This window comes from Entelurus aequoreus, linkage group LG04, assembly GCF_033978785.1.
Source record: "Entelurus aequoreus isolate RoL-2023_Sb linkage group LG04, RoL_Eaeq_v1.1, whole genome shotgun sequence".
Classification (NCBI taxonomy): Eukaryota; Metazoa; Chordata; class Actinopteri; order Syngnathiformes; family Syngnathidae; genus Entelurus; species Entelurus aequoreus.
This window is the reverse complement of record NC_084734.1, coordinates 16,211,481-16,239,123: the sequence shown is the minus strand read 5'-3', so window position 1 is coordinate 16,239,123 and position 27,643 is coordinate 16,211,481. Positions and strand designations below refer to the sequence as shown.

General features: G+C 40.0%; 1 protein-coding gene across 11 annotated transcripts in view; it reads right to left on the bottom strand.

Moving 5' to 3' along the window:
* The window catches only part of atp11c (ATPase phospholipid transporting 11C), a 189,013-nt gene extending 161,723 nt beyond the window's left edge, over positions 1-27,290 (bottom strand). For 10 of the 11 annotated variants that reach the window (XM_062044323.1, XM_062044316.1, XM_062044314.1 and 7 more), the window contains exon 1: positions 26,912-27,290. In XM_062044323.1, the coding sequence (XP_061900307.1) occupies positions 26,912-26,971 (60 nt within the window). In that variant the 5' untranslated portion in view covers positions 26,972-27,290. Of the gene's footprint in view, positions 1-26,687 lie in introns of all 11 variants that reach the window. The other variant, XM_062044317.1, reaches the window with a different exon arrangement.
* Positions 27,291-27,643: the final 353 nt, after the last annotated feature.

Genomic DNA, 27,643 nt, shown 5'->3' with positions numbered 1-27,643 from the left:
TTGGGAACAGGTGAGTGCCATTATTGGGTATAAAAGCAGCTTTCATAAAATACTCAGTCATTCACAAACAAGGATGGGGTGAGGGTCACCACTTTGTGAACAAATGCCTGAGCAAATTGTTTAAGAACAACACTTCTCAACCAGCTATTGCAAGGAATTTAGGGATTTCACCATCTACGTTCCATAATACCAAAGAATCTGGAGAAATCACTGCACGTAAGCAGCAAGGCTGAAAACCAACATTGAATGCCCGTGACCTTCGATCCCTCAGGCGGTACTGCATCAAAAACCGACATCAGTGTGTAAAGGATATCGCCACATGGGCTCAGGAACACTTCAGAAAACCACTGTCAGTAACTACAGTTGGTCGCTACATCTGTAAGTGCAAGTTAAAACTCTACTATGCAAAGCCAAATCCATTTATCAACAACACCCAACAACACTCTCGGGCCCATCTTAGATGGGAGCGAGCTCATCCAAGATGGACTGATGCAAAGTGTAAAAGTGTTCTGTGGTCTGACGAGTCCACATTTCAAATGGTTTTTGGAAACTGTGGACGTCGTGTCCTCCGGAACAAAGAGGAAAAGTACCAAACGGATTGTTCGAGGCGTAAAGTTCAAAAGCCAGCATCTGCGATGGTATGAGGGTGTATTAGTGCCCAAGGCATGGGTAACTTACACATCTGTGAAGGCACCATTAATGCTAAAAGGTATTTTTATACAATTAATGGATGTAACGCTTACCAGTATTAATGATAAACTACGGTAAAACTCCCGAGGGTTAGCATATTCAAATTCAAATTATCGCAAAATCATGATTGATAATCACACTGTGGCTGATAACCACCCCATGGGTCGGTGATGCTCATTACATGGGGAAGCAAGCGAGCGCGATAATGGGTAGCCAGCTTAAATGCTAATATAAATACAAGATACATAAACATTTTTCACCATTTTCAATGTCATACCACCATCTAAACGTGTATGAACACATTCAACTAAGCTGTTCTGCACATCGAGCCTACAGGCTGTGCTCTCTTAAGACACACAGGTCTAGAGAGACATGAAGATCCATACACGAACCTCAGGGCGAACTTACCAATGCAAACACAGGCAGTTGCCTGGGGGCCCAACGTTTCTAGGGGGCCCTTTAAACATGTCCCAGTAAACGATTAACTTACGGGCGTTAAAATACATCAACATGCGTAATCAATCAGGATTGTTTTGACAGATCCCCCCCCCCCTCCGTCTCATGCAATGGACTATTCCACTGGGCATGTGCAGACTTGATTCAGGAAGACAATTTTTCTTCTGCCAAAGAAAATATAATAATTATATTTACCTTTTTTTTTTTAAATGATTAGGTGAAAATATTTCAGTGTGTGCATCAGTACTTTTTGAGCACATTGAACAAAACAGTGATTATTTTGGTTCCAATAACCCTGATGTAAAGTGTTCATACTGTGACATCTCTATTAAAATATCATCAATGATACAATATTTTTTCTCAAACTTCTATTTCCTGAAATTAAAGGTAATATTTATATACCTAGTAGGGATATAACATAGACTATCAAACGGTATCAAAATCTCATGGTACGATATCAGCACAGTATTAAGGCCACCGTACGATACTATTGTAGTACCGTATATTCCAGACTATAAGGCGCACTTAAAATCTTTTTTTTTTCTCAGAACCCGACAGTGCGCCTTAAAACCCGGCGCGCCTAATGTACGGAATAAATCTGGTTTGGCTTACAGACCTCAAAGCTATTTTATTTGGTACATTATACAATGATAAGTGTGACCAGTAGATGGCAGTCAAACATAAGAGATACATGTAGACTGCAATATGACTCAAGTAATCAACACCAACATTTTATATGTTCCATTGAAAATATAGAACATTACACACGGCGCTCAAAAATCTATCAAAATGTTTTAGTGCGACTTTGGTAAGCTATGAAGCCACACCGCTTGATGGATTGTACTGTGCTTCAACATAGGAGTATTATTAAAGTTAAAGTTAAAGTACCAATGATTGTCACACACACCAGGTGTGGCGAAATTATTCTCTGCATTTGACCCATCTCCCTTGATCACCCCCTGGGAGGTGAGGGAAGCAGCGGGCAGCAGCGGGCAGCAGCGGGCAGCAGCGGGCAGCAGCGGTGGCCGCGCCCGGGAATCATTTTTGGGGATTTAACCCCCAATGCCAACCCTTGATGCTGAGTGCCAAGCAGGGAGGTAATGGCTCCCATTTTTATAGTCTTTGGTATGACTCGGCCAGGGTTTGAACTCACAACCTACCGATCTCAGGGCGGACACTAACTATGGTGTGTGTATAAGGTAAGACATTATCTGGCATTTTGTTTCGCAATATTATGCAAAAGCACCTTTTCTTACCTTCTGGGACCTGCTGATCTGTATTTGGGATCTGCATACATCCTGAGAAATACACCTTTGTAGTCCGTGCCGACACCGTAGTCGATAAGTTTCTTCTTTTTCTCCATCTTCTTGTTATGTGACATTCATCCTCCGCTGTTGCCATTTGTAATATAAAGTAGTGTAAAGTTCTTACTTATATCTGTCAGTAAACTCGCCATGAAAGCGCTAAAACATACCGGTATAGTGAGTTTACATTATCCACCCAAAGAACTTTAGCAATTAGAGAGTTCCAGTCGGACGTTTTTTCACGGGACACATTTCTGGTGTTGTTGTTTACGGATGAGAAGATGCTGCTCCGTTATTGATTGAAGTAAAGTCTGAATGTCATTAAAACAGTTAGCTCCGTCTTTTGACACTTCTTCCACTCCCGTCTTTGCATGCTACACCAAAGGTGAGCCACGTAAATAAGACCGCCCACAAAACGGCGCATCCTGAAAGCGACTGTCAGAAAGCGACTTGAAGATGATCTCTAAAACATCATCTATGCAACATTTTGACCAAAGAACCACCATCACATGTTATGTAGACCACAAGGAAGTCTTTTACATTTAGAAAAAAATAATAATAATATGACTTCTTTAATGCGCCCTATAATAAAAGCTCAAAAATAGACCATTCACCAGCAGTGCGCTTTATAATCCAGTGCGCCCTATGGTCCAAAAAATACGGTATATGGATAAACACACTTAATATTTATTGAACACAGCAAATATGAACAAAATACCTACAGTTGAGTGTCTTTATAGTGACAATGTAAACATCCAGTGTAAAACAATGTTCACTTCAGTGTCTTTCAACTTTTACTTTCTGACAAGCAGTGTCCTCCACAGCGGACATGTTTATATGAGTTTGGAAAATGTTTCTCAGAAAAGTTACCTCCCAATTTAACATTTTAATAATGACGTGATCGGCTGGCTCTGTCGCCTTGAGATAAAGTGGCCCACTTTGCAAAATGCAGATTTTCTTACCTCAACCAAAGATGTCAATGTTTTTTTTACCAGGGTTTGTTTGTGCGTTTGTTGGCAACATAAATCAAACAGTTATGGATGGGTTTTGATGAATTAAAAAAAAAAAAGTCTAAAAGAACACTTCCTCTCCTTTACTACGGACAAATGTACGGTGTTCAACCCCCCTAAACCGTAAAACTGTGCTGCGCAGAGGATTCTGGGAGATGTAGTTTATTTTCAGACCCGGACAACGCAAAAGCGCAAGAAAACAACTAAACACAAAGTTTTTGTTTGACACCGTCACACATCACAGCATTATTGTGAAGACTTTGAAACCGGAATACCGCAGTATCTACAATACCGTTACACCCCTAATACCTAGTCCATCCATCCATCCATTTTCTACCGCTTATTACCTTCGGGGTCGCGGGTGGCGCTGGAGCCTATCTCAGCTATTGCTTACTATTTCATATACCTATACTTTTTTTGCAAAGGAACTCTTCTATATAACTTTGGCCTACAGTACAGGCCAAACGTTTGGACACACCTTCCCATTCAATGTGTTTTCTTTATTTTCATGACTATTTACATTGTAGATTGTCACTGAAGGCATACAAACTATGAATGAACACATGTGGAGTTATGTACTTAACAAAAAAGGTGAAATACTTTTAGTCATATATTCTAGTTTCTTCAAAATAGCCAGCCTTTGCTCTGATTACTGCTTTGCACACTCTTGGCATTCTCTCCATGAGCTTCAAGAGGTAGTCACCTGAAATGGTTTTCACTTCACAGGTGTCATAGTTTTGATGCCTTCAGTGACAATCTACAATGTAAATAGTCTTTGTGGAGGGAGGTGTGGCCAGCGCGCCTGCAAGAGCAAAGGTCACCACCTCTGTCTGTGGTGCTGAAGACAAGCACCATCGGATGGGGGCGGGGCATGTACTGACGGCGAGACACATCTGACAGGTGATTAGATTTCCCAGGTGGTACGTGTTAATCTTATCATCTGTTGTCTTTAACATTAGGCGGCCGAGAGCAAAAGAAGAGAGAGGATACGGACGTGACTGAAAAGTCACGTTCTGCTGGTGAAAGACTTTGACAAAAATCTATGCACATTAAAACTTTGTTAAAACTGCACGCTTGGCTCCTGTGCCGTGTCTACAGTGGAACTGCTAGGAAGCAACTTCTACAGTCATTGAAATGAGAAAGTGTCCAAACTTTTGGCCTGTACTGTATACAATACATATTAGGTTGCAATATATATATATGAAATAATATAACACAAATGAATTTTTAAATGTTTACAATCAATGCCTTTCAGCCTTACAAACAAATGATTTCTAAGAAATCAGTTAAAATTCCTATGCAGTTGCTATTTTTAAGTTAAAACAACATTGTTCCTGGCACCCATACAGTGATTTACTAGGTTTGGAACGAGTGTTTCCTCTGGTTGCTGATAAATGAGGAGGTGCCCAACATGGTATTATCTGACATTTTGATGAATTGGTTTTATTGGATTTTACACGCAAAGCGTTGTGCATGCAGCGTGTAAAATTATGGTTATCGACTCGTGTAAACTTTCAAGGTGCATTCGCACGACAATCCATCCTTTACAAGCATTCCTTTCACACTGCGTGTATGAGGAGACTGGCAACAAGTTGGCCTCTCCTCACTCACCTTTATGGAAATGAGGTGTGACACAGTGATTTTGGACAACTTGGCGCCGGGCTAACTGAAAAGTGGAATCAACATGAACTGTGGTTACTCACCAATTACCTAAAATGTTTTTTCTATGCAAATGTCTGTCTGGGATTAGGAATCTTGTAGTAGATGCACACCGCAAGGGTAAAAGTAAAAAACGTTCTGGGGAAGGAGAAGTGTCACAAACCCCTACTTGCTTCAACTGAGACTCTTCTAGAATAGACCATTCTAACCAGGGTTAGGTAACGATAGACAGAACTGCACGTATCTTATCAAAAGACAGGAATATTACAAGATGTCTCATTTAAGGATTGACATGTAAAATACAATTATAACAATCAATCAGTAATTGCTAATATATGGACATGTTGAATTGTGTTGTATTGTAATTCTCGACATGAAAAGTTTACTAAATAAATGACAATAAACCGAACTTGGATAGAAAATATGTCCTCCTTTTACACTCCCTTAAAGACAAAGGTGGGTTTACAGGGTGTGAAATGACTTTTACATATTAATATTAGAGTAGGAAACTTTTTTTACACTTATATGGTCATTATTAAAGTTACTTAAAACTAGGCGTGGGCATCATAATCAATTGTTATCGTTACATCATACTTATATGGGCAACTGAGATGAAATGGTTAGTAGGGTTGTCCCGCTACCAATATTTTGGTACCGGTACCAAAATGTATTTCGATACCTTTTGATACTTTTCTAAATACAGAGGACCACAAAAATGGCATTATTGGCTTCGTTTGAACAAAAAATCTTACGATACATTAAACATACCGGTATATTTCTTATTGCAATTTTGTTCTTAAATAAAATAGTGAATATACATATATATAGTAAGTAAACAAACAAAGGCTCCTAATTAGTCTGCTGACGTATGCAGTAACATATTGTGTCATTTATCTACCTATTATTTTGTCAACATTATTAAGGACAAGTGGTAGAAAATTGATTATTAATCTACTTGTTAATTTACTGTTAATATCTGCTTAGTTTCTCTTTTAAAGGCCTACTGAAATGAATTTTTTTTATTTAAACGGGGATAGCAGATCCATTCTATGTGTCATACTTGATCATTTCGCGATATTGCCATATTTTTGCTGAAAGGATTTAGTAGAGAACATCGAAGATAAAGTTCGCAACTTTTGGTCGCTGATAAAAAAAAAGCCTTGCCTGTACCGGAAGTAGCGTGACATCACAGGTTGAAAGGCTCCTCACATTTCCCCACTGTTTACACCAGCAGCGAGAGCGATTCGGACCGAGAAAGCGACGATTACCCCATTAATTTGAGCCAGGATGAAAGATTCATGGATGAGGAACGTGAGAGTGAAGGACTAGAGTGCAGTGCAGGACGCATCTTTTTTCGCTCTGACCGTTACTTAGGTACAAGCTGGTTCATTGGATTCCACACTCTCTCCTTTTTCTATTGTGGATCACGGATTTGTATTTTAGACCACCTCGGATACTATATCCTCTTGAAAATGAGAGTCGAGAACGCGAAATGGACATTCACAGTGACTTTTATCTCCACGACAATACATCGGCGAAACACTTTAGCTACGGAGCTAACGTGATAGCATCGGGCTTAACTGCATATAGAAACAAAAGAAATAAGCCCCTCACTGGAAGGATAGATAGAAAACCAACAATACTATTAAACCATTGACCTGTAACTACACGGTTAATGCTTTCCAGCCTGGCGAAGCTTAACAATGCTGCTGCTAACGACGCCATTGAAGCTAACTTAGCAACGGGACCTCACAGAGCTATGCTAAAAACATTAGCGCTCCACCTACGCCAGCCAGCTCTCATCTGCTCATCAACACCCGTGCTCACCTGCGTTCCAGCGATCGACAGTGCGACGAAGGACTTCACCCGATCATCCGTGCGGTCGGCGGCTAGCGTCGGATAGCGCGTCTGCTATCCACCTCAAAGTCCTCCTGGTTGTGTTGCTGCGGCCAGCCGCTAATACACCGATCCCACCTACGACTTTCTTCTTTGCAGTCTTCATTGTTCATTAAACAAATTGCAAAAGATTCACCAACACAGATGTCCAGAATACTGTGGAATTTTGAGATGAAAACAGAGCTTTTTGTATTGGATTCAATGGAGTCCGAATACTTCCGTTTCAACGATTGACGTCACGCGCATACGTCATCATACATAGACGTTTTCAACCGGAAGTTTCGTGGGAAATTTAAAATTGCACTTTATAAGTTAACCCGGCCGTATTGGCATGTGTTGCAATGTTAAGATTTCATCATTGATATACAAACCATCAGACTGCGTGGTCGGTAGTAGTGGATTTCAGTAGGCCTTTAACACGTTCTATCTACACTTCTGTTCAAATGTAATAGTAAATGGGTTATACTTGTATAGCCCGTTTCTACCTTCAAGGTACTCAAAGCGCTTTGACACTATTTCCACAACTACGACCAATCAGGAGCAAGGGTTAAGTGTCTTGCTCAAGGACACAACGGACGTGACAAGGTTGGTAGAAGCTGGGGATTGAACCAGGAACCCTCTGGTTGCCCTCAAGTCCCCTAATAATAGTAATAATCACTTATTATTCTGTTGTTTGGATGCTTTACATTGGTTTTGGATTATACCACAACTTTGTGTATCGATCCGATACCAAGTAGTTTCATAATTTAAGTTCTTATGTGTCCAGGGACATATTTCCTGAGTTTATAATCATAATATAAATTTAAAAAAACGAAAAAAGATTTTGTGATGCTAAAAAATATCAATGGAATCATAGTATCGACTAGATACGCTCCTTTACTTGGTATCGTTACAGTGGATGTCAGGTGTAGATCCACCCGTGGCGTTTGTTTACATTGTGACACCGGTGAGCTACGGTGTGCAGTGAAGCATATTTAGCTATTCTTCGTCCTGCAGTGATAATGATACTTGTAAGAAGCACCTCTTCCTGAGGGCGTTTCAGTGTTATAGCTTCACCTTTATCGTCAGTTTTTAAGCCAAAATGCGTCCATTCTCCCTTTTCTGTTTACACACTGTGTCTGCTTGTAAGTAATCCGTGTGTGTGCGCTGCCGAACTGGCACTTCTGCTCGTAAAACCAGCAATGTCACGACGTGACAACGACGCGGCATCATGCCCGTTTAAAAAAAGGATCGGGGGGAACCTGTACTTTTTAGAGGCGGTAAAGTACCGAATAAGATTTATTAGCAGAGATGTCGGACTGCCGATATTATCGGCCGATACATGCTTTAAAATGTAATATCGGAAATAATCAGTATCGGTTTCAAAAAGTAAAATGTATGACTTTTTAAAACGCCGCCGTACGGAGTGGTACACGGACGTAGGGAGAAGTACAGAGCACCAATAAACCTTAAAGGCACTGCCTTTGCGTGACGGCCCAATCACATAATATCTACGGCTTTTCACACACACAAGTGAATGCCATGCATACTTGGTCAACAGCCATACAGGTCACACTGAGGGTGTCCGTATAAACAACTTTAACACTGTTACAAATATGCGCCACACTGTGAACCCACACCAAACAAGAATGACAAACACATTTCGGGAGAACATCCGCACCGTAACACAACAGAACAAATACCCAGAACCCCTTGCAGCACTAACTCTTCCGGGACGCTACAATATACACCCCCCGCTACGCCCTACCCCACCCCACCTCAACCCCGCCCCTCCCCCAACCCCGCCCACCTCAACCTCCTCATGCTCTCTCAGGGAGAGCATGTCCAAAATTCCAAGCTGCTGTTTTGAGGCATGTTAAAAAAAATAATGCACTTTCTGACTTCAATAATAAATATGGCAGTGCCATGTTGGCATTTTTTTCCATAACTTGAGTTGATTTATTTTGGAAAACCTTGTTACATTGTTTAATGCATCCAGCGGGGCATCACAACAAAATTAGGCATAATAATGTGTTAAATTCCACGACTGTATATATCGGTATCTGTTGATATCGGAATCGGTAATTAAGAGTTAGACAATATCGGATATCGCCAAAAAAGTCATTATCGGACATCTCTATTCATTATTATTGCGGTACTATACTAGCAGGCTTCACAGTGTCTTGGCTGAATGAGCGGGTGTTGTTGTTTTACTTTTGTGGCTGTGTGTAGAATTGGCTGGTTGCATCAGCTCTGCTCTTTTAATGTCTTTAATGTCCTTTGTGTGCTTTAATGTTTCCCTCTTACACACGTTTATGTGTGCTATGGCCAGTGTTGGGACTAACGCAATACTAAGTAACGCGTTACTGTAACGCCGTTAGTTTCGGCGGTAACTAGTAATCTAACGCGTTATTTTTTTATATACAGTAACTCAGTTACCGTTACTGCATGATGCGTTACTGCGTTATTTTACGTTATTTGTATGTAGTATCGGCTAGAAACTGAAGATCTGAGTGTGTTTTATTGGAGCGCTCCGGTGGAAAAAAAGAGGCGTGCTTTCCCCCACCCACAGAAAGCACGCCTCCCCACAGGGGAGACGTTCCTCCAGAGCCGTACTTCGGGTCTAACAACCTTCACTTTACCCGGAAGAGGGTCTTTACAGCTGAGGGTGAATGACGAGCCCGGCGGTTTGTTGCAACTTTGTGACTTTATTGCACGCAGCCATCCACCAAGCTAGAGCACCTACACGCACTCACTGTCGCCGCTCCCTCACCTCTCTCGCCCACTCACTCACTGACGTCACTCACCTCTCATGCTGTCATATCTTAAAGGGCCACACACACACACACACATACGCTACTCTCATAACAACTAACAAGACATCATGGCGAAGCCAGAAGTCGAGTTTTTTAACATGGAGACATTCTCAATACTTTTCTTTTGTCGAGCACAAAGAAAATAACATTTTAGTTAAATGTAAGTTGTGTCTTGGATCAAAGATCCTATCTACTTAGAGTTAAAGTTAAAGTGCCATTATGTTGCAGCTATTTAAAATAGTTTTGTCAATTTTTTCTGGCCTGAAATAAATTGGCCCTTTGAAACATATCTTTGTCTTTGTGTGTTGTATGTAGACCACATTGCTTTCTGAGTTCAGTGATGCAAATGCATGTCAAGTTGATCAACAGATTGTATTATTCTCCAGTGCAATAACAGTACTGAAATGAAGGCTAAAAGGGCATTAATGGGAGCCTTAAAAAAAGGGGGGGGGGAAAGAAGTAACTAAATAGTTACTTTTCACAGTAACGCATTACTTTTTGGTGTAAGTAACTGAGTTACTTTTGAAATAAAGTAACTAGTAATTGTAACTAGTTACTGGTTTTCAGTAACTAACCCAACACTGGCTATGGCTATGAGTTTTTTTCCCTTGGCCTCAGTCTGGACCCCCTCTCCAGGGGCCCAGGCTTAGACTGAATGTCCTCCCCAGCGTTAACCTGTTTCTCACCTTTTTTGTAAGGGGCGCCGGAAGTTGGCAGACCCGTCAGCGATCCTGTTCTGTCTCCCTGTGATGTTTGTCTGCTCTTCAATGGGATTGTGCTGAAAATCTTAATTTCCCCTCGGGGATTATTAAAGTATTTCTGATTCTGATTCTGGCTGTCCAGAGTCGGGACCCGGGCTGGACCGCTCGCCTGTGCATCGGTTGGGGACATCTATGCGCTGCTGACCTGTCTCCGCTTGGGATGGTCTCCTGCTGGCCCCACTATGGACTGGACTCTCACTATTATGTTAGATCCACTATGGCCTGGACTTTCACAATATTATGCTAGACCCACTCGACGTCCATTGCACCGGTCTCCCTAGAGGGGGGGTCACCCACATCTGCGGTCCTCTCCAAGGTTTCTCATTGTCATCCCACTGGGTTGAGTTTTTCCTTGCCCTGATGTGGGATCTGAACCGAGGATGTCGTTGTGGCTTATGCAGCCCTTTGAGACATTTGTGATTTAGGGCTATATAAATAAACATTGATTGATTGTTTGATGATTCTGCATACCGTACAACCCTAATGGTTAGCATTACTTGGCTGCAACCAGCAGAGGCGCTGTTGATTTAGTCTCAACTGGCTTGCTGTCTAAAGCAGTAAACATATCATCAATTTACAATCAGGTTTGCAATCCTTTCATTTATCTGCTACAATAACTTTTGGCCCGCAATAGGAAGATTTAGTGCTATATGCTAATAAGCAGATTACAATTTGTCTGATACCTTATTACAAATCCAACCAGCTCTATATCTAGGCACTTGCGCCTCTGTTTTACAAGTAATAGGAACCAACTAGCTCGACGATACAGTTCAGACAGATGGTCGCCAAACAAAGCGACAGTCTCACACACAATGCAAACCATAAAACAAACAGCGCGGCAAGTTAACACAAAACAACAATGATCACATCTGCCGCGGCACGATATGAAACCAAACCTCTGTAAATCCACAACTTCATGTTCTGTTGTTAAGTAAGGTTTAAAAACATGAGACACTTTACATATATTTAAATACCTGTGCCACTGGGGGCGTGTTTACCACGACACCATCATATAATGTGCATAATTTACTTTGATATGAGGGCTCAAAAATGTGTACATACATTTAAAAACAAGTCTGTGTTACATGTTCTAGACCAAAAATCACATCATATTCTCTACTGCTCGCTAGTGTTACCATATCTGAGTTATTGTGTAGAAATATGGGGAAATAACTAGAAAAGTATACTTAATTTATCAACGGTGTTACAAAAAAGATCAGTTATAATAATACATAATGTTGGATATAGAGACTTTTATTTATTGAATCAAAAATACTGAAATTCCACGACGTAGTGAATTTGCAAACAGCTAAAATTATACAGAAAGCAAACTACAACCTGCTACCCAAGAATATATAACAATTCTTCAAAAAAAAAGAGGAGGACTATAATTTTAAAGAAAAATTAAATTTATATACATTTGTATGCACATACAACACTTAAGACCTTCAGTATATCAGTATGTGGAATTAAAGTATGGAATGGATTAAGCAAATAAATCAAACAATGTACTAATATGATCCACTTCAAGAAACTCTTCAAACTTAAAGTGTTTACAAAGTACAAAGAAGAACCATGATAAACATTCTGAATTTATTTCATCCATCCATTCATTTTCAACATAATCTTACTCATCTCACCATATGAAATGCAACTTACTTCACAGAGTATTATTTATTTATTTATTTATTTTTATTGTGATTATTTATGGAGTATATTGTGGATAAATTGAGAACATTAAGTGACCAAAAGTTTTAGCAACTGTTATGTAAAAGAAAAGGGGTAGGAATAAATAAGCTCTGCTTCTTCCTACTCCTTTTCGAACATGTTGAAAAGAGAAACTGGAAATTGTGATGTATCATGTCGTATGCTTGCATGTTCGAAATAAACTCAAACTCAAACATAAACATATTTTTTATAATACAGTATATTGTTGCTGCTTACGGTACAATGTACTTTGTTGAGAATTTTTCAAGAGACTTGAGACTTTTAGTGACTTTTTCTTTAATTAAAAAGTTTAGCAACAAATCTAGCACCTTTTTCTGGTGTTATTATAGACTGTACACGTGTTTAGAGACTTGGATATGCTGACTGCGCTCCAAACAATCGCGTGCGTCTTGTTTACATCATCACAACATCCAGTTTCGGCAGTGCTGTTTTTGGTGTCTTTTTTCGACGGCTGCATTTTCGATGTTTCGCTTGTCATTAGTGCACACGTATTAAGCAATTTATATATATATATACAGTACATATATATATATATATCCATGCATACTGTAACAACCTGCTGGTGGTAATGTTTTACGTTTGTGTGGTTTAGCTTTGATGTTCATTGTTCCAATTATCGCAAACACACCGTCTGTGCCTGAAAGGGCATGGGCGGAGAATAAAGAAGATGCGAAATGGAAAAGTGTTCTGTGGTCGGACGAGTCCGTATTTCAAATAGTTTTTGGAAACTGTGGATGTCGTGTCCTCCGGACCAAAGAGAAAAAGAACCATCCGGACTGTTATAGGCGCAAAGTTCAAAAGTCAGCATCTGTGATGGTATGGGGGTCTATTAGTGCCCAAGGCACACATCTATGAAGGCACCATTAATACTGAAAGGTACATTCAGGTTTTGGAGCAACATATGTTGCCATCCAAGCAATGTCTTTTTCATGGACGCCCCTGCTTAATTCAGCAAGACAATGCCAAGCCACATTCTGCATGTGTTACAACAGCGTGGCTTCGTAGTAAAAGAGTGTGGGTACTAGACTGGCCTGCCTGTAGTCCAGACCTGTCCCCCATTGAAAATGTGTGCCGCAATATGAAGCCTAAAATACCACAACGGAGACCCCGGACTGTTGAACAACTTAAGCTGTACATCAAGCAAGAATGGGAAATAATTCCACCTGAAAAGCTTCAAAATTGGTCTCCTCAGTTCCCAAACATTTACTGAGTGTTGTTAAAAGAAAAGGCCATGTAACACAGTGGTAAAAATGCCCCTGTGACAACTTTTTTGCAATGTGTTGCTTCCATTAAATTCTAAGTTAATGATTATTTGCAAAAAAAATGAAGTTTCTCAGTTGGAACATTAAGTATCTTGTATTTGCAGTCTATTCAATTGAATATAAGTTGAAAATGATTTGCAAATCATTGTATTCTGTTTTTATTTACCATTTACACAATGTGCCAACTTCACTGCTTTTGTGTTTTGTACGTCATATTGGGAAAATTGTTGCATCCTGACCTGGAAAGTTTGACTCGAGTGTGTGTTTTTATGCGTGTGTTGTCCATGTAATCAGTATGTGCTTCTCGAAGAACTAGTATCTCATTTCCACCGCCAGACTCCGCCTCCTCCAGAACTCAGTGCTGCCTTCAAGGGCTTGAACCGACATCAAAGGCAAGTGTGAGATTTGGCATTCCTGTCAGAGCATTACAACCTCTGGAGCTTCCCCCCCACCAACCCTCAACCGCCTGATGAAAATTAAATTGAATGAAATAAAAATACAAGCCTGGCTCGTTCTTTAAGCCATTTTTAAATGTTTCCCCCCCCCCCCAAAACTTGGTTGTGTGGAAGAGAGACTAAAGGAAGGGTGCCGTGGCACTCTAGTGTGTCAGGTAAACCGTGGGAGATTATCTAATTTCCCCTATTTGGGTTAAAAATATTTTTTGCAAACCAGTAATTATAGTCTGCAAATTATGTGTTGTTGAGTGGTCGGTGCTGTCTATAGCTCGGCAGAGTAATTGTGTAATAATCTTCCATATCAGTAGGTGGCAGCAGGTAGCCAATTGCTTTGTAGATGTCGGAAACAGCGGGGGACAGCGTGAAGGTAAAAAGGTGTCTAATGCTTAAACAAAAAATAAACAAAAGGTGAGTGCCCCTAAGAAAAGGCATTGAAGCTTAGGGCAGGCTATGCAGAACAAAACTAAAACTGAACTGGCTGCAAAGTAAACAAAAACAGAATGCAGTATAGCTCGGTTGGTAGAGCGGCCGTGCCAGCAACTTGAGGGTTGCAGGTTCGATCCCCGCTTCCGCCATCCTAGTCACTGCTGTTGTGTCCTTGGGCAAGACACTTTACCCACCTGCTCCCAGTGCCACCCACTCTGGTTTAAATGTAACTTAGATATTGGGTTTCACTATGTAAAGCGCTTTGAGTCACTAGAGAAAAGCGCTATATAAATATAATTCACTAATTCACAATGCTGGACGACAGCAAAGACTTACTGTGGAGCAAAGACGGCGTCCACAATGTACATCCGAACATGACATGACAATCAGCAATGTCGCCACAAAGAAGGATAAAAACAAATGAAATATTCTTGATTGCTAAAAAAAAGTAGATGCAGGAAAATATCGCTCAAAGGAAGACATGAAACTGCTACAGGAAAATACTCAAAAAGAGAAAAAGTCACCAAAATAGGAGCGCAAGACAAGAACTAAACAGTACACACAGAAAACCAGCAAAAAAGTCAAAATAAGTCAGGCTGTGATGTGACAGGTGGTGACAGTACACCTACTTTGAGACAAGAGCTATATTGATGCATGCTTGGTTATGGTTTAAAGCAGGGTTGTCCAAACTTTTTCCACTGAGGGCCATACACGGAAAAATTTAAGCATGCAGGGGCCATTTTGATATATTTTTTTTTTTTAACCTTTAGGGCTCCCGGGGACTATAAAGGGTCTCAGTCATTAAACTGTTAAAAATAAGTCAAATAATTATTATTATTTTTTATTTAACGCTTACAGTAAATCTCTATATCAACTTGAGGTTAATATAATGTAAAAAAAAAAGAAAAGGTTTTCTGTCCAAGACAACTTTGTTTTTTATAGTAAAACTGAAATATGCAGTATTTAGTAATTAGAGCCTTAGAAGATCAATAATGCAGGACACCATTGATTTTAAGTCTTTAATATTTTTGAGTAATCACAGTGAAAAGTTAAATAAAATCCTACTAAATATATTTGGGATCCAAAAGGTCCCCCACTCATAAAGTGATACATTTTTATTAGGTTTTTTTAAAATTACGAGATCAACTTCAGATATATCTGTCGATTTTACGTTTGAACCATTATTTTGTTTGTTTTATGCTCTTTTGTCAAATAAAACTTGTTGTTTTTATATGGCAACCACACTATATATGCAATATTTTTTCAACATAAAACATTTTAAAGTGATGTTTTTTAAGTAATAATTCATTATAACAGATTTTTAGTCTTTTTTTTTAAATTTTTTAAGCAATGGCAAAAAAAAGAAAAATAAACAAAGGCAAAAGAAAAAAAACAGCCTGCATGGCAGCTTTGTGTCAACATTGCAACCTTTTCTTGTTAGATTTCACCTCATTCCACTTTTTTTAAATGTTTTTTTGAATTTTTGCAATATTATCAATTTTGCAATTTTTGCAGAGTGTGTGGCAGGCCGGTAAACAATTAACTGCGGGCTGCAAATGGCCGCACTTTGGACACCCCTGGTTTAAAGTCATATCCAACAATTGCGACAACAACTTTTTACTGTCAACTGAGTTTAGTTTTTTAATGATTTCTGCTGGTGGTGTGCCTCTGGATTTTTTCAACGCAAAAAATGTGCCTTGGCTCAAAAAAGGTTGAAAAACACTGAGTTAAGGGAAGACATGTGATGCCTCTCTCTGTGGCTTTTTGGAAGACGTCCTTACTCTCACTGCCCCCTCCGCCTTTTCTCCCTTCCCGTGGGTAAGAAGCAGCAGGGTGGTGTGATTTAGGAGGCAGCCAGGCTGATATAACAGCGCTGTGTGTGCATCCATGTCTGAGGTCTCTGCACAAAATATTATTTACGGCTCGCATTGACGGGGGTGGGCAGCGTAGAAGAAGAAGCAATTTCAGCTGACCGGGCGAGACTTTAGGGAGGCCGGGGGAGGTTGAGACACTATAATCACTATCCACGCCGCTTCACATCACCTGGAGGATCCTGGCTGCTAGCGACAACAGGTTACTGGTGCATGAGAAGATGATAAAGAGGCAGCTTTTTTCCCCACTTACAACTACAAACCCCTCTCATGACTGATTACGGGCAATTAAAGCAAGCGATCGAATGTACAACGCTGCACTTTGCCACAGTATGTAAAGCACAGGTGTCAAACTCAAGGCCCGAGGGGTCAGATTTGGCCCAATGTATTTTCCGGACCATAGGGCGCACCGGGTTATAAGGCGCACTGCCGATGAACGGTCTATTTTCGATTTTGTTTCATATATAAGGCGCACCGGATTATAAGGCGCATTAACCCTTGTGTGGTGTTCGGGTCTGTGGGACCCGTTTTCATTTCTTATTAAAAGAAAAATTATACAATTAATAAATTTTTCAAACTGAGACTCACTGACTTTGGCTCATTTTCTGTGAAGAACATATATCAGAATACATATTTAATGACCACACACCATACAGCCCCCCTACACATTTCTATTACATATAATATGTCCAGGTACACTGGACCCAGGGCTAATAAAAGTGTGGAAATTGATGTTCTGTGTACCACACACACACACACACACACACACACACACACACACACACACACACACACACACACACACACACACACACACACACACACACACAGACGGCAGGCCTAGACAGGAGGAGGACAGAGTGTAGGTACACAGAACATCAGTGGGTCAAATGTGCGAGAAAAAGAGAGCAGACAGTGTTGACAAACAATGTTGCAACCTTGTGTGGGAACCGCAGGTGCAGAAACACAAAAGAAGAATCCCTGTGGGATGCAGAAACTGGCAGAGACAATCAACCACTTGTATGTTAAAATACTGAACAGATGTTTATTGGGATAAGGTAAACATCTGTTCAGTATTTTAACATAAAAGTGTTTGATTGTGAGGCATTAAAAGCCACAAAATGCAACGGGTCCATCAGACCCACAAACGCTGGCTGAGTAACAACAATATGAACGCTACACAAGAGTTAAAGGAGTCATATTATTATTTATTTATTTATAAATGGCCCTGCGATGAGGTAGCGACTTGTCCAGGTTGTACCCCGCCTTCCGCTCGAATGCAGCTGAGATAGGCTCCAGCACCCCCCGCGACCCCAAAAAGGGACAAGCGGTAGAAGGTAGAAAATGGATGGATGGATATTTCTAAATGTAAAACACTTTCTCGTGGCCAGCCGATCACGCCATTATTAAAATGTTATATTGGGTAGGTAACTTTTCTGAGAAACATTTGCCAAACTCATAAAAAAACATGTCCATTGTGGAGGACACTGCTTGTCAGAAAGTAAAAGTTGAAAGACACTTAAGTGAACATTGTTTTACACTGGATGTTTACATTGTCACTATAAAGACACTCAACTGTAGGTTTTTTGTTCATATTTGCAATTATTTGCACGCAAAAATACACGTTTGTTGTATGTTGAGAACATTTGAGCATTATGTTTGTGTTCAATAACAGTAAGTGTGTTCATCTATATACCGTATTTTGCGGACCATAGGGCGCATTAAAGGAGTCTTTTTTTTTTTCTAAATTGAAACCATTTCTTTGTGGTCTACATAACATGTGATGGTGGTTCTTTGGTCAAAGTGTTGCATAGATGATGTTTTACAGATCATTTTCAAGCCGCTTTCTGACAGTCGCTTCAGGATGCGCCGTTTTGTGGGCGGTCTTATTTACGGGGCTCACCTTCGGCAGTGTCTTCTCCCCGTCATCTTTGTTGTAGCGGTGTAGCGGGCAAAGACGGGAGTGGAAGAAGTGTCAAAAGATGGAGCTAACTATTTTAATGACATTCAGACTTTACTTCAATCAATAAGGAAGCAGCATCTCCTCATCCGGAAACAACAACGCCCAGAAATGTGTCCCGTGAAAAACCGTCCGACCGGAACTATCTAATAACTAAAGTTCCTTGGGTGAATAATGTAAACTCACTACACCGGTATGTTTTAGTGCTTTCCTGGCGAGTTTACTGACAGATATTAGTAAGAACTTTACACTACTTTATATTAGAAATGGCAACAGCGGAGGATGAATGTCCCATAACAAGAAGATAGAGAAAAAGAAGAAGCTTATCGACTATGGTTTCGGCACGGACTACAAAGGCAGATTTTTCAGGATTTATGCAGATCCCAAATACAGATCAGCAGGTACCAGAAGGTAAGAAAAGTTGATTTTGCATAACATTGCGAAACAAAACGCCAAATAATATGTCTTACCTTATACACACACCATAATAACACTTATGTGTTTAATGTGCCGACAATCCATCAAGCGGTGCGGCTTCCTAGCTTACCAAAGTCGTACTAAAACATTTTGATAGATTGAGCGCCATGTGTAATTTTCTATATTTTCAATGGAACATATAAAATGTTAAATAAATGGATTATTTGTATAGCGCTTTTCTACCTTCAAGGTAATCAAAGCGCTTTGACAGTATTTCCACATTTACCCATTCACAAACTGATGGCGGGAGCTGCCATGCAAGGCGCTAACCAGCAGCCATCAGAGGCAAAGGGTGAAGTGTCTTGCCCAAGGACACAACGGACGTGACTAGGAAGGTAGAAGGTGGGAATTGAACCCCAGTAACCAGCAACACTCCGATTGCTGGCACAGCCACTCTACCAACTTCACCAAATGTTGGTGTTTACTTGAGTCATATTGCCATCATATTGCAGTCTACACGTATCTCTTATGTTTGACTGCCATCTACTGGTCACACTTATCATTACACCATGTACCAAATAAAATTGGGACCGGGTTATAAGGCGCACTGTCGAGTTTTGAGGAAAAATTGTCCGGAAAATACGGTAATATGAGTCAATAAAGCATTTTATCATTTACTAAATGTAATACTTTCATTGTGACAGACAAAAATACATGTATTGCATGATTTTGAGTATAGTTTAAACTTTATTATCTAATAATGCAACAAATATAATGCTATCATTCATTTCAAACTTTTTAAAATGAAAACAAAATAAACATCTGTTTGAGTTATAACAAAGCAAGTTATTCATCAAATTGTACACTGTAGAAGTGACAATTATGACAATTACTATGATACATTTTTAGTCTACTTAATAACTTTTGTTTTCGCCCTCTTTTTGTGCCCTCTTGTGCATTATCCTTTCCATCTTCATCCTTTGTAACTGAGCTACTGTGGGGAACAATTTTCCTTGTGCATCATTAAAGTGTGTCAAAGTCTAAGTCTAATAGATTTTACAGTAAAAAAACAAAAACTGGCAGCTCAGTCGCCAGGATTATACAGTAAAAAAACAACTATAGTACCGTTTTTCCATTTACAGTAAAATGCTGTAAAAACCATCGTACATTTTACGGTGAAGTTGTCAGTTTTTAGTATTTTTACTGATTTTTTTTTTTTTTTTACAGTGTACATAATACAAATATAATAATCAAATGCACAGCAATTAGTTGTATAATATCATGAGGTGAATTCTTATACATTTATATTCATAAATTACATACAGTTACAGTGTTTCCCATAAACTGCCAAGATACCTGTGGCGGTGGGGGTGTGGCTATGGGCGTGGTTATGGGCGTGGTCACAATGACATCATCGAGTAATTTGCATAATTTACTACAATGATTTGATTTTCTCTAAAAAGGCTCAAAAAATGTATACTTACTAATTAATAATAACAGTTTTGTTTTAAACGTCCATCCATCCATTTTACAATATAATTACAATACTTTATGTACATATTTATATTCAGATTTGAACACTAAGTTATTCACTGAAATATATGTATTAATTGTGGTTCTTACAAAAAATATATCTTATAAAATATAAAAGCTAAAATGTCTCAAAGCTCTGCCCCTTTAATTAGTGCATACTAAATAATTCAACTTTAGCCTACTACTACAACCATATTATTTACCAGCAACATAAAGTGAAACAGAGGCAGAGGTGTCCTGCCACAGTCAGTAACAAATAAACAGAAAACAGTAGTGGTGGTAGATAGACACAGAGCTTCATCAAACATCTGATCCACTGAACAAAGAGCTCCAAAAATCTTGAACTTTAGACTGCCATCAGTTTTACTCCCTACACTTAACCATGTGTTTCCTACTGCCTGCAGACTTTGCACCCTTTGTTATATACACATGTTGTGTTTCTAATATAAATACATTAAATAAAGTCAAATACAAATAAGGCAACAAGAGAAGTATCCTACACTTCTCTTTTGTAAAGTAAATCTGAACAGCCGATATGGGCATCTACATCAACTATATGATTTGCCTGAGAAGCTGGAGAGGACAAAAAAATAATAATAATAATATTTATTTTTTTTTTTATTTAAAAAAAATAAAAAAATAACAAAAATTTATTTGGGGCGGACGTAATTCTTTCGTGGCGGGCCGCCACAAATAAATGAATGTGTGGGAAACCCTGAGTTACGTAACTGCGATGTGGCCCTCAGTGTAACCGTGTTCGACACCCCTGATGTAAAGCATCCAACCACAGGCTTCTTCTTGGATTCAACCGTATCACGCCATATACCAGGTATAAACATTGCATTGCCAATTCCACGTTGTTGTTCTTTTTTTCTTTTTTTTTTTAAGCAATGCTGGAACGACTTTAAGAGTTGTGCCAGTTGGGGACGGGTTCAGCATGTCAAGACAAGTTTGCCGCTGCAAGTCTACAAACAAGCTCGTCTGGGCTTTTAGGCAGGGGCCATGTGTCTTCTAGTATTAACGAAGAGTTGTGAACAAACTGTTAAATAATCCATATATACCGACAACTGCCTACTAAACACTTCTGTTGTTTGGATACTTAGTTTTGGGCGATATTACAAATGTGGGTATCGAGCAAACACCAAGTAGTTATAGGAGAGTATTGGCCATATCCATGCTACTCATACAGTACTTCAACTTTTCAAGATCACAATACTAATCAGACAAAAACACGATATAGCCGTGTAACAACATCAATTAAATATTTATTGTTGTGTGAATGCTCCAAAGCATTCACACAACACAGATATGGGATCTGAACCGAGGATGTCGTTGTGGCTTGTGCAGCCCTTTGAGACACTTGTGATTTAGGGCTATATAAACAAACATTGATTGATTGATGATTGATTGACACATATGGTTTTCTACACCAAAATTAATCTATTTGTTGTTCTTCTTCTTCTCCAGATTTTGACGCATTCTACTTTCCACATTTTTCATCCGATTCAAACCGTTCCAACTTCAAACTGTTCAGCCTATTCGGGAATCGCGGGCTTTCCCTTGACAAATTCCAAAAATTCCCAGATTTCCCAGAATTCCAGGTTTTCCGGGACATTTTTCCCCATTCAAAATGAATTGGCTATTTTTCAAACTTCCACCATTTACACATTTTTCAACCGAGTCAAACCATTCCACCTTCAACATATTCCACCATTCTGGAAATTTAAACTACCCTTTTTCCAAGTTCAATAAAATTCCAGGATTTTCCAGAATTCCTGGTTTTCCAAAGCTCTATTTCCACCATTTCTGGCGACTACTCCTCCCCCATTTTTCAACCCACTTCAACCGTTCCACGGTCAAAACATTCCTCTTAATTAGGACAAAAAACGAAGTTGTTTTTTAACTGGAAAAATTCCCGGTTTTCCCGAAATTCCAGGAATTCCGTAATACCATTTCTCAATCCAACATGTTACTATTTCAACATTCCTCGACCGATTTGAAAATTCTAACACCAACCATTTCAACTCATTCAGACTATTCATGTTTTTTACCATTTTCAAACAAATTCCAGATGTTCCCAAAATTCCATAACACCATTTACTACTTCAACATTTCTTGCCCGAATTAAACAATTCCAACACCAACCAATTCAGCTCATTTAGGACATTCATGCTCCTAATCATTTTCTAAATTATCCCGCTTTTCCCAAAATTCCCAAATTTCTAGGAAGTTCCCATTGAAATGAATGGGACATTTTTCCAAGTTGCACAATTCCAACATTTTTAAACCTATTCAAACCATTCCAACATCAACACATTCCTCTTATCCTGGACATTCAAACTAACAGTTTCCCAAGTTCCAAACCAAATTCCGGTTTTCCCGTAAATGCAAACTCTTCAACTTTCAAACCATTCCAACTATTCTTACATTCATACTACATTCTGTCAGCATTTCAGTTCAACTTCAGCATTGTAGCATTCACACGCAATTCCTTCAGTAATTGCCTCATCTAGTTACCTTTATTTTTGCTCTGAAAGGCCTGCTGTGTCCAGGGACTTATTTCCTGAGATTGTAAACAATAACAAAAATGACAAAATAATTTTGGGATGATAAAAGAAATACTGATCTAACCATTGTAGTATTGACCAAATAATTTTATACTTGGTATCTTTACTGTCGATATTTGTATTGATTCGCCCACCTTTGTTTACGTTTAAGAGCTCTAGCTTGCAGTTAGCATATCCTCCTACAGTGTGTAATGTAGCATGTTTACCTAGTCTCCAACCTCCAGGGATGACACTTGGAAGGAAGTATCAGGCGAGGATTACTGACTTTGCACTGTGTAGGGACATTAGCCGCGAGCTATAATGCGACATTGAGGACTCGTCTGTTTGCTTGTGGCTGTCAAATTTGCAGAAACAGCTAAAATGTGTCATCGACACGCATTACCACATTACATAAGTACTAAAAACTCTCATTGTCGGCCAAATTTATATCACTAAATTGTATATTGACTATATTGCGCAACTCGAGTGTAAATATGATTAAAGGGCGTTATTTTATATCTAGAGGGCTCTCATAATGATGAAAATTGTATTTAGAAGGTTGTGAATAGGTTCTTTACACTCTAGCTATGGAAATATTTGATCTATAATTAGTCAATCCTACTTTGAGAAAATCCACTATATTATTGATTATTGATTCAAACTGTTCCAACTTCAAAATATTCAGCCTGTTTGGGAATTGTGTGCTCTACTTCAACAATTCTAAATAAAAAAAAATCCCGGATTTCTGTTCAACTTCAGCATCAGAGCATTCACACGCAATTCCTTCAGAAATTGGCTCATCAAGTTGTTGTTTACTCTCTTGTTTGTATCCATAATTCATGTTTACTTATTTACAGGAATATAGGAAACTTCACCTGCAATGTACAGTATCCACTATTTATTCAAGTCACACTAGTTGTTAAAAAGTTACTGAATTGATTTCAAATCACTGATTGTATCTTCCTAAAAAAATAGTGTTCCTTAATCGTATCGGCAACCACATCGTTACACCACTATAAAATACAAACTAATTTCTAAATAAAATTCCAATGCCTGTGTCTAAAAAAGACACCACAATCCTATTTGGGGGTATTCTATCAGTCAAAGGCCCTTGGAATTGTCCACCCCCCCAAACAGCAAGTCCTCCTGTGTGTGACCTTAACTTCCAGTGCGTCGTGACTTCCTGACTGGAGGGAACTTGCCTGGCAGTCAGCCAGCCTGCGGGACTGAGCCCAACAGTTGCTTCGGGGAAAAAAACATTGTTCCAATCACGTTAAAAAAAATGAGATTGCAAGCTAGTTTGGGTCAGAACCGGGCAGACGTAATCTAGCCGTGTGTGTGTGTGTGTGTGTGTGTGTGTGTGTGTGTGTGTGTGTGTGTGTGTGTGTGTGTGTGTGTGTGTGTGTGTGTGTGTTCTTATATTTCTACCCTTCTTGAGACATCAACAAGGACAAGTACCTTCCATATGAGGACCGGTGAACAAGTTAGGACATAAATCAGGGTCCTAATACGGAAAACCATTGCATCTGACAGAGAATGTCTCATTCGCACCCCTGGTGGTGAAATCTGTCAAAATTAGGGTGGTCCCAAAAAGAAGGGATTGTTCAAATTGACTCTGTTGCAAGTCTTGTGTATTCTTTGTAACTTGCTTGTCTGTGCTATGGCTATTGAGTTGTTTTTTTCCTGGTCTCAGTCTGGACACCCTCCCCGGGAGTCCAGGCTTCGACTGAATATTTTTTTACAACTTAGGAAATAACAAGTGTGCGTAAAAATTGGAAGTGCTCCCCCTCTGGCCAACATATGTAATAACAAGTGTGTGTAAGAAATTGAAATGCACCCCCTTTGGCCAAAATTAAAAATAAAAATAAAACAAATATATCCAAAGACATGTACCTGGGGATAGGCTGATTGGCAACACTAAATTGGCCCTAGTGTGTGAATGTGAGTGTGAATGTTGTCTGTCTATCTGCGTTGGCCCTGTGATGACGTGGCGACTTGTCCAGGGTGTACCCAGTCATCCGCCCGAATGTAGCTGAGATAGGCTCCAGCACCCCCCGCGACTCCAAAAGGGACAAGCGGTAGAAAATGGATGGATGGATGTTCAAATTGACTATGTCGCAAGTCTTGTGTATTCTTTGTCACTTCTTTGTGTGTGCTATGGCTTTTGAGGTTTTTTTTCCTGGTCTCAGTTTGGACCCCCTCCCCGGGAGTCCAGGCTTGGACTGAATATTTTTTTACTCACCCCCCACCAATGTTTACCCGTTTTCCACCTTTTTAAGGGGAGCCGGAAGTCGGCTGACCAGTCAGCGGTCCTGTTCCGTCTCCCTGTAATGTTTGTCCTCTCTCGAGTGGCACTGTGCTGAAAACTGTGTGTCAGTATTAAAAGTGCCCCCCCTCTGGCCAACATATGCAATAACAAGTGTGTGTAAGAAATTGAAATGCACCCCCTTTGGCCAAAATTAAAAATAAAAATAAAACAAATATATCCAAAGTCATGCACCTGGGGATAGGCTGATTGGCAACACTAAATTGGCCCTAGTGTGTGAATGTGAGTGTGAATGTTGTCTGTCTATCTGCGTTGGCCCTGTGATGACGTGGCGACTTGTCCAGGGTGTACCCAGTCATCCGCCCGAATGTAGCTGAGATAGGCTCCAGCACCCCCCGCGACTCCAAAAGGGACAAGCGGTAGAAAATGGATGGATGGATGTTCAAATTGACTCTGTCGCAAGTCTTGTGTATTCTTTGTCACTTCTTTGTGTGTGCTATGGCTTTTGAGGTTTTTTTTCCTGGTCTCAGTTTGGACCCCCTCCCCGGGAGTCCAGGCTTAGACTGAATATTTTTTTACTCACCCCCCACCAATGTTTACCCGTTTTCCACCTTTTTAAGGGGAGCCGGAAGTCGGCTGACCAGTCAGCGGTCCTGTTCCGTCTCCCTGTAATGTTTGTCCTCTCTCGAGTGGGACTGTGCTGAAAACTGTGTGTCAGTATTAAAAGTGCCCCCCCTCTGGCCAACATATGCAATAACAAATGTGTGTAAGAAATTGAAATGCACCCCCTCTTTGGCCAAAATTATTAAGAAAAATACAATTATATATATATATATATATATATACATATATATAGAGAGAGAGAGAGAGAGAGGGAGAGAGAGAGAGGAGAGAGAGAGAGAGAGAGAGAGAGATACTATAATAACTTGAAGTAAGTATGCTGAAAATTGTAATTTCCCCTCAGGGATTTTCTAGAAACTCTAGAAAGAGGTTCCACAGCCTCCGAAGCAGATCCTCCAGGTTCTGTAACAGCTTCTTCCCTCAGGCCGTAAGACTCTTGAACGCATCATAATACTCCCCCAAAATGGATTAACTCGCTGGAATATAAAGACAATATAAAATACATCCATAAACATGGATGCATATGCAAAAGTGCAATATATTTATCTGTACAGTAATCTATTTATTTATATCTGCACCTTATTGCTTTTTTTATCCTGCACTACCATGAGCTAATGCAACGAAATTTTGTTCTTATCTGTACTGTAAAGTTAAAATTTTAACGACAATAAAAAAGGAAGTCCTAAGTCCAATTAATAAAGTATTTCTGATTCTGATTCTGATAAATAATGAAGATTAAAGACTAATTACAAAAAAAAAATGCATAGTTTGCATAGTATGTATATATTATCAATGTTACAAATACAAATCTTTATATATCTAAAGGGTGGTCCTAAAGAGGTAGGCATTTTTCAGAGGTCTCAAGAAGGCAATAAATACAAGAATGTATATGTGTGTGTGTGTGTGTGTGTGTGTGTGTGTGTGTGTGTGTGTGTGTGTGTGTGTGTGTGTGTGTGTGTGTGTGTGTGTGTGTGTGTGTGTGTGTAAGTGTGTATATGTGTGTGTGGGCGTGTGGTGTCAGTCACACATACCAGTCGGTTCAGTCTTCTTCGTAGCATCTTGATTTCCAAGTCCTCCCAGAGAGACTCCCCCTGCCCCGGCTTGGCTCCCACAGTCTCTCCCCCCTTTCCGGGAGCAACTTTATTTCATGTATGTTAGTGAAGCAGCTAGCTATCTACCCTCTACTACTCTACTAGCTCCTGGGCTATCTCCCCTCTACTACTCTACTGACGTTAGTTGGAGGCGCAAGAAATACCGCGGCGCTGCTACATCCTCCCCGTGTGAGTAGACTCCACCGCCCGGTCACCATTCGCATCCTCTCCCGCTGCCGCTGCTGTTGTTGTTGCTGCTGCTGGGAGTGGCGGGTAGCGGCGTGGCGGTTCGGCGGTAAGTCCCCTGGAAGCTGTAGGCTGGAGCCGCCGCTGACATCTCGCTCGGCTCCGGCGCCCTGTTGCTGCTGCTGCCGCTGCTAGTGCTCCGGCCGCCGCAAGCCGCCAGCGAGGATCCCTGTGAGGCTTGACTGACGGTGTCACCGGAAACTGTAACTTAACTTCTCTTTTTCACACTCGCTTGGCTGGCTGCAAACCGGCAGCTTCACTCCCGCCAGCTCAGTGATAGAGCTTACCAGTAAAAAAAAAAAAAACGATAGCTCGCCCCGCCCGGTTGAAGGTGCGGCAACTTTGACCGTGCCGGTGCATTGTGGGTAATGAAGTTGTGAAAAGCCACACGACTCACTTCCGCATGTCCCATTTTTGGTGGAGTGTTTTTGTGACGTGTGTTTATGTGACGTCATCTTTGTGACTACTAGATCAAAACAATCTTTTATCTTCTTTGCAACCTCATTATACTATTGGCTAAGTTTTATATACATAAATGAAATTTATGGATATAAGAAACTATTATAAGAATAAGAACAATTATAAGAAACTCACATCAGAATCAGAATCAGAAATACTTTATTTGAATTTCCCCTCAGGGATTAATAAAG